This window comes from Tarenaya hassleriana, unplaced genomic scaffold (assembly GCF_000463585.1).
Source record: "Tarenaya hassleriana unplaced genomic scaffold, ASM46358v1 Cleome29, whole genome shotgun sequence".
Classification (NCBI taxonomy): domain Eukaryota; kingdom Viridiplantae; phylum Streptophyta; class Magnoliopsida; order Brassicales; family Cleomaceae; genus Tarenaya; species Tarenaya hassleriana.
The window spans coordinates 978,868-986,976 of NW_010966092.1; the positions used below are offsets into that span (position 1 = coordinate 978,868).

At 38.9% G+C, this 8,109-nt stretch overlaps 2 protein-coding genes across 3 annotated transcripts in view; both read right to left on the minus strand.

Annotated features, from left to right (window-relative positions):
- Positions 1–2,382: 2,382 nt before the first annotated feature.
- On the minus strand, positions 2,383–5,330 carry LOC104818284. 2 transcript variants are annotated; one of them, XM_010547803.2, is made up of 6 exons: positions 5,120–5,330; positions 4,874–4,993; positions 4,680–4,775; positions 3,622–4,155; positions 3,224–3,471; positions 2,383–2,699 (listed from the first exon to the last, which is right to left on the minus strand). In XM_010547803.2, exons 1-6 carry the CDS (start codon positions 5,315–5,317, stop codon positions 2,660–2,662), a joined length of 1,236 nt encoding a protein of 411 aa, XP_010546105.1. In that variant the 5' UTR covers positions 5,318–5,330; the 3' UTR covers positions 2,383–2,659. The 2 variants fall into 2 exon arrangements, with proteins under 2 accessions (XP_010546105.1, XP_010546104.1); XM_010547802.1 differs by lacking the exon at positions 2,383–2,699 and adding an exon at positions 2,843–2,973.
- A 291-nt stretch (positions 5,331–5,621) lies between these two features.
- Positions 5,622–8,109, minus strand: part of LOC104818285 (protein LEAFY) — a 2,778-nt gene continuing 290 nt past the window's right edge. The window contains exons 2-4 of the mRNA XM_019203074.1: positions 7,708–8,088; positions 6,961–7,289; positions 5,622–6,142 (exon numbers count right to left, since the gene is read on the minus strand). Of these exons, the coding sequence (XP_019058619.1) occupies positions 5,750–6,142; positions 6,961–7,289; positions 7,708–8,088 (1,103 nt within the window). The 3' untranslated portion in view covers positions 5,622–5,749. The remainder of the gene's footprint in view (positions 6,143–6,960; positions 7,290–7,707; positions 8,089–8,109) is intronic.

Below are 8,109 nucleotides of genomic sequence, written 5' to 3' on the forward strand. Positions count from 1 at the left end.
CATGGTTTAGTTAAGTTTGATACAAATTCGTCCACGAGGGATCATCATGACATGAATGATGGGTAACGTAGTGCGATCGACAATTAATGTATATGTACGCATATATATATGTATATGTATATTCCCTACATATAAATAGTTCATAAGTGTATACACACAATATGCTTAGTATGAAAGGCTTGACTAAAGAAAGATTCGTACGTGTCACATATATATAATCAGTCATAAGGTTGACCCAAAACACATCCCTTTGACCCATTATACTTGTGTTTGTATGTATTTCTTGTGGATAATAAAAAAAATGCAACACACATTCCAAGAGAAAGAGATGTTATACATATATATATATATATATATATATATATAAATATATATATCGCGTGCATAAATATATTTATTTATTAAATGTTATCCTTAAGAGGTATTCTTGTTTCTTTTAATATAACATTTTTTCACATCTTCTTCCGCCTAAAATAACAAAACGAGGAATACAAATCTTATATATATATATATATATAAAATTGTGTCGACGAGAAATGAATTGATTAGGGCGAATAATTTAATGGGATTAGATTCAATGTACACGTTCTCTAATCCAAAAATGTCAGAATTATGAATCATGTCGTTTTGAATTTCATGCGAACCCTTGGTTCCTTTTTTTCTCATAATTGAAATTAACACAATGGTCGTGATCATTGTAAATGCGTAATTATTACTCACTTTCCGGCCAACGCGTGTTCTCCGGTTTCCTCTCTCCTCTCTCCATAATTGGTAACACCCTAATTATTACTATTATTGATTTATTAAATAGTTTAGCTATATATATATATAACAATTAACCTATTTTTTTAGTAAATTATCTAATAAAACTAAATAAAAAACATAAATATGTGTACATTATACAAAACGTAAACTCTTTATAATGTTTAATTTACCTCTTAGACAAAAGGACAAAAAAATCAATGTTGCTTGGATAAAATATCAAACGTTTTTTTTTCTTTGAATAAATATTAAACGTTCATTCACGTGATTATAAAATATCTGAACAGACGCATATAAAAATAATTTTAAAATCAAAACGTAATTGGGAATTAAAGAGAACGATGGACCCTTATTTTACTGATTTCTGTTTATCTACTCAGACTATTTTGCTGCTAGTTTTCTGACATGGTATCCGGTTTGTATCCGGTTTGTACTGCTTTGCAGGTTTTGTAAAAACTTACATATATATATGATATTCACCTTACAAAAAAAAAAAAAAAAAAACCGACACCCAAAGTATCTCAACTTTGTAGTTTTTTGTGTTAATGCTTTGTACGATGATGATTCAGTAAACCGTACCAATAATAGTATATTTATTTATTTGTAAAGACGCGCATGTCTAAACCACGCGCGGTCTCCTCGCGTGGAGAGCACTTTCGTGATTTCTGAAAGTGTTTTTGACGCGGTTTTGTTTTCTGACCACTCCATTTTGGGATTCAGTCGTTAGATGAACGTTCCATTGATAGATAGTAAAAACTCATTCAAAATACTTAATTCAACTATTAATTTTTAGTCGGAATTCGCCCCATTATTTGACAATCAAAAGACTGAAATCACTTTTGGACACGCTTTAAAAAAAAAACAGCTTTATACCCCCAAACCCATCAACTTGATCAGTTTTTATATATGTTATATTAAATATCATGTGAATGAATAACAAAATTTGAATTTCAATACCTATAGACACCGTCCTACAGATTTAAGATCTAATTGTTGAGTTTAAACCACATTTGCCGTTTACCGCCGGATCCTTCTCTTGTTGCACAGGCTCTTCTGATAGCCCTGGGCATTTCATCATCTTGAATCATATATATATATAATTTATATAAATACACCAATTTGTTATTATTAAGAAAAATTATTTTTAAAATACCTGTAAAAGATATATGGATTAGTTAAATATTATGATTTTACACAGTTAATTCGACGACGGTAATCAATAGAAATCATTATCAGGTTAATACACCTATGTAGAAAATAGATATTATTTAATTAATCAGTATATTTTATTTATTTATTTATTAATACTTTAATAAATTGATTATCGTGAGGTTATATATATAATAAGAATTCTTTTGAGAGAGAGAAAGATGCAAAAGAAGGAAACATGTAAGTTACTTCAAAGCTAATGAACGAGGGTGAGGGTTACTTGGAAGAAAATTAACTTGGGACAATAATAATTAGGACCGTGATAAAGATAATATCACATAGATCTTCCTGTTCAGTCGATGGGTTTTGGGAGTGGCATATGAACATGTGTAAAAAAAAAAGAGGAAGGTGAATCGAATTTTAAAAATTAAAAAAAAATGTCAATGTTTGAAAAACTAGAAACCAGTACAGTGTGTCCTGCCGTTATCGAATTGAAATTGAATGCAAGTGAACAAGGAAAAGACCAGGAGATCAAATTGAAAAAGAGAATATTTCGATGCTAACAACAACGACAAAGGAGAGTTTCCGGGGTCTTGACGTGACACTTTTCTTCGATAAAACTGGAACAAAGAATCAGACAAGTTTGACCTCAAAGGCAAGGGACGGTGCCTGCCTCCCCGTATTTGCTTCTCTTCTTTTCAACCTTTTCGGCCTTCATTCATCATCCCTCCCTCTCTCCCTTTCCATTTCAAACTTCTCCACCCAAAAGCAAACTCACACTTCCCAATCTATTACATCAATTGCATATGTATGTATGTATGTATGTATGTATGTATGTATGTATGTATGTATGTATGTATGTATGTATGTATGTATGTATGTATGTATGTATGTATGTATGTATGTATGTATGTATGTATGTATGTATGTATGTATGTATGTATGTATGTATGTATGTAGCAATTACCGAGCTGATTTGGGTCTGGACCCAAATTTGAACAAATCTATTAGATGGCCCGGTTTATGTTGGGCTGGTTTAGTTCTTCTTTATCTTCAATTGGTCTACATAGATTACATTATCAAGTAAGGATCAAATTTGATGAATCGAGGCGTTTGTTAGAAAGCTAAGAACCAAAGTCCGACAATGAGAACGTGGGACATATATGGCATATGATCTTCCTTCAGTTCATCAGAAATTTCTCAATCTTTCCCTTATTTTGTCTTCTCAACTGATGTGTAGATTCTTCCCTGGTGGTGGTGAACTGACTAAACCAATATGATGAAAAGATCAAGTATGTGAACTTGAGATTACCTCAGGGTTTCTGATTTCACTGAAGGTGAAAGGCCAAGAGGGATCCAAATGTCGGAACATGTAGTTTGAGGACTGACGAGCATTCTCGATGATTGATGGTCGAAGGATCGTACCCGCTTGTTGTTGGTCTGTCTGATTAGATCATTGGTCCCCATTGGACTATCAGATCCTTGCATCTTTCTTTTCTTCCTCAATAGCTCCCACAGTATTTTCTCGTCGTTTTCTTGACTACCCTCCACGCGTAGACGCTACATACGCAAAAGGAAGAAGAATCTTTGGTTTCACGTTTCAAAATGTTAGGTTCGATTTCATGTGATTATCAGATATTGATTCATTTTGGAAGGTCTAGAATTTGCTACGGAGTGATAATTCGACTGTATAGGCTATAGATCATTTACCTTGAAAGCGAGGCTTCCCTTCGCTCTTCTGGCTTGCTCCTCTGCCATTCTGATCCTTGCCCTAGCATCTTCCAGCTCTTGCCTTGTGCCTGCCCATGTTCTCTCCATCTCGTTTACTACATTCATCAGTTGCGCATAAGGACCATGGTTGATCTCAGCAGTGAGGTTGTTTATGTGCTTGGCTAACGGATAACACATTTTCTCTGCTACAGCCTGCATATGATCCTTTACACCACAATCTACTGAACCAAGAACCTCGATAACGTTATTGAAAATCACTCGAAGGAACTTGACTGTAACGGGGAAAGTATCGTGACTTTGGGTGCGAAGCATGGTGATGTAATAGATGGCTTTCCGGATGAATTCGTGGCAGAAGATTCGATGATGGTCAATCATCTGCAGAATGTTTTCCTGGTGGGAAATGGCTTGTCTTTCAAAGTGCCTTAGGATCTGGACAAGCTGTATCAGTTGCCTCTGCTGCTTGTCCAAAATCTCTCTGCCAGCTATTTCAACTTTGGCAGCATAATTTTCTTCCTACAGAATCAGAAAATGGTGTGTTAAATGTGCTGTCAGTTTGTCAATCTTGATTTGTTAGAGGATTAGTTAGTGAGATAAAAGATCTGATCTTCCATGATAAGAAATGAGGCTGAAATAACCAGTAACAGAAAATTCTATCCATCTCTTTCTCTAATTCTCCGATTTCCTCCAATTTCCAAGCATATTGCAGCTTGGATCTATGGCAAAGGAAATTTCAGAGGGAAGCTCCACACAGACCAGACAACATTATTGTCCTACTCCAGAACTAAATTCACAACTAGGCGCTTATGATTTGTATTGTGACACCATTGATGGAATCTAGACTTACAGACACAAGTACATCAAAACGAGTTGTGAATGCACTCGTATTTGAGAAATCACCCAAAAGAACAGAATCACATCAGTTGGTCCGCATTCATCACAGGCAGAATTAGACCTACAGAGACGAGAATGGCCAGAATCCTCACTTAGATAACACGTTAAAGTTTTTTTCTGTTCTAAATTCATTTTATGTATCTCACCTTTGAACTATGGATCTGATTCTTCGTATCTCCGATTCGAAATCCGTTTTGCGTAATCCTTCGAGCAGATCGGATGGCATCCATCTGATCCCTTTCCTGTTTTTTCATAAGAAAAAAAGGCAGTATCAACTGGAAAATTCGACTCAGCAAATCGATTATTCATCTATTCACATGAAGGAGAATGTTAAATTTACGGGACAGATATCGGCATCGAGGAAGACAGCGGCGAATCTCCCCTCGGTCACCATTTCCGTTGTCTTCAAACCGACAAGCTTCATCAACGGGATCGCCAGAGATGCGAAAACTTCCTCTGCCTTCAGAATTAGATACTCACTCTCTGTATCAAACTCGATTCATCTCACGAAAATTTTTTGAATCAAACTCGGAAACTGTTCGAGAAACGGATCTGGAAAATCAGAGAAGAGAGCGATGGATTTTACCTCGACCAGACCGATTTTGATATGCGAGTGAAGCTGATAGTACGCGATCTTAACTTGCTCGTGGCGACAGGCCAACGCGGTGAGCTTGTCCCGAAGAACCACCGCCGTATTCTCAGCCGCCTCAACTTCCTCCTCCGGGAGTCGTGCTGGAGAGGTCTGGAATGTCCGTGGGTACAACATTTTTGGCGGGAACTCCATGATCTCGCTTTGGAATCTCGTTTAGTTGTTTGAAAATTGAAATTGAAAATGGAATTCTTTGAATTTGTTTTCCTCCCGTAAATCTAGACATACACGGCCCAGGTGGCAAAAACATATATATACACACGGCCCATATTAAAGTCCCGGGCTTACCGAGCCCATTAAGAATTAACCGAGACCGGTTTAAACAAATTTTCCGGTTCGGGCTGAGCGATAATATAACCAGAGACTTTTCTTAATCTTTTGCCAATATTTATAGAATGATTTAGACAATTTTTATTACTTTTTCACACTAAACATAAAATTTTGCATTAGAAAACCATAATTTGCACGTATAATTAATTAATCAGTCAAAAGCGACAGCACATCGTGGCATATCTTCCGATACATAAGATTTAAGCAACAAAACAAACAACCCAGCAACGTCGTCAACTAGTAACGCAACTGTTCGCTGTGGCCAGACGCGGAACTCCCACCGCTCCCGCAACCGCCAAACGCAGCGGCAGCGACTGCGTTGCTGCGTTCGGCGTGGCATAGCTGTCGGAGCTTGGTGGGGACGTACCAGATGGAGAGGCGAGGGTGGGCGTTGAAGACGGCGTCGATGTCCCAACCGCGGCGTCCTGCGATCGCGACGAGCGGTTTGTAACACGCCTGACGCCAAGCGCCCACGTTCTCGCCGCGTTCTTTGAAAGCGCGTCGGAGGGCGTTTGAGGCTTCCTCGTCCAGACAGTGGAGGGCGTAGCAGTGGACGTAGTGGCGCATCTTGGGCTTGTTTATGTAACTGGCTCCCGATTTCTTCGCGTATCTGAACACTTGGTTCGTCACCTACATGCACAACATATAAATCTCAATTAGTTATAATTATATTATTATTAAAAAAACAACAACGTGAACAAGTTACCAATCCATTTACAGTTTTGTGAATGATTTTTTACAGTAAATAATAATCATATTTATATTTCTCTTTCTTTTTTTTTTACTGAAGATAAGTATTAATCGTGTGCCTGCACAAGCAATGGCACAGAGCTCATGGATTCTGTACTATTAAAGTGAAAGGAAGCCCCTTATTACCCGGAGTACAATAGGCTGTCTCCATAGACGTGTGTGCGTATATATATACATACGTGAACAAATATAAATGCATATACACAGACACTCGACTCTCTATACTTATTTACATAAAGCGTATCTATGTAATATATATATGTATATATGTATTTGCATGTGGAAAGAAGATGAAAACGATGCAGACACATCACACACATGCATATGTATATATGTGTATGGTGTCGTTATTAGCCACCACAGCACAAGCGCTGTCTCTCCGAAACTCGACACGTCATCGTACTGCGACTGTCGGAGATTTAAATTAAATCCAACTTATAATTATTTCGTGGAAAAGAAAAGAGTACAAACCCCCCCCCCCCCTGGTGTTGTAACTTGTCAAAGCTTCATTACAACAGCTGGATATGATTCTCTCTATACATTTCCCCACTTTACCCCATCGATTCCGACAGTATATATATATAGTCCTATATATATTCCTAATTTTTATTTATACGAGTTGAATCCCATATTTGATTTAAATTATATATATATATATATATATATATATATATAGTTGATCGTGGGGGGGGGGTTACCTTGGAAGGGCATTTCTCGCCACGGTCTTTGGCAAGAGACTGGACTTGGAGGAGGAACTCACGGCATTGTTCGTACAAGTGGAAGAGGTAATCAAGGCCATTCTTTTTGCCACGTGCCACTTCCCCTGGCTCCGTCACGATGAACGGATGCTCCCTCTGTCTCTCCGTGCCCACGTCATCCACGTCGTCATCTCCGGCGTCTTCCTCCGCCCCCGCTTCCTCCGGCTTCTTCCTCCGCCTCTGCTGCTTCTTCCTCGACGCCGACGACGCTGCCCCTCCGCCGTTTACCGCCGGATCCTTCTCTTGTTGCACAGGCTCTTCTGATAGCCCTGGGCATTTCATCATCTTGAATCTTGATTACTCGTTAACACAGTCATGAACGTGCACGTTTTTCCCGTGTATATGTACTATATATACGAACACAAGTGCATGTGCTTGAAGATTTTCACATTATTACATATAGGGATAAATACGTTACTGTATACGCATGATATTATTACGTGTAGATGCAAAGTGAATACGAATGCAAGAAAATCATAGTTTGGTACAAGGGTTAAAAAGAATACACATGCATGAAAATATAAAGATAATCATTACATTTATCGTGTAGTAAATCTTTATGTTTTTTTTGTGTTCACTTGTACGTTTGTGCATAAGCACAAGTATTCTGCAACTTATTGTCTATAAATGTGTATATATATATTAATATATACACACAAATCCATTAGAGAAATAGTATAGGTTTACCTTCCTGAGAGAGTGCATCATGGGGGTGAGTGCCGGAGTCTCCGGCGGGGGCGGCAGTGGAGGAAAGGAAGAAGTGTCGGCGCCTGGAGGCGTCGTCTTCCTCCTCCTGCAAGCGCCGCCGCTCAGCTCTGATGGCGGCTTTGATGCCGTATCGTTCTCCGACGAGAAGCTCCCACCGGAAAATATGGCAGAGGCTGTTCATCATGTCGTCGAGCTCCTCCTCCTTCATGCCCACGAGAGTGCTCGCAGTAAACCCTAGCTCCGCTATCTTCGCCGCCGTGTAGTACCTTATTCCGTACGCTCCGAGCAAGCCCTCCAGACCACCCAACCTCAGCCCGAACGCCGCAACCGCCGCCGCAGTCGCCGGAGACTGCGGCGGCTGCTGCGGGGGCGGGGGGGCCA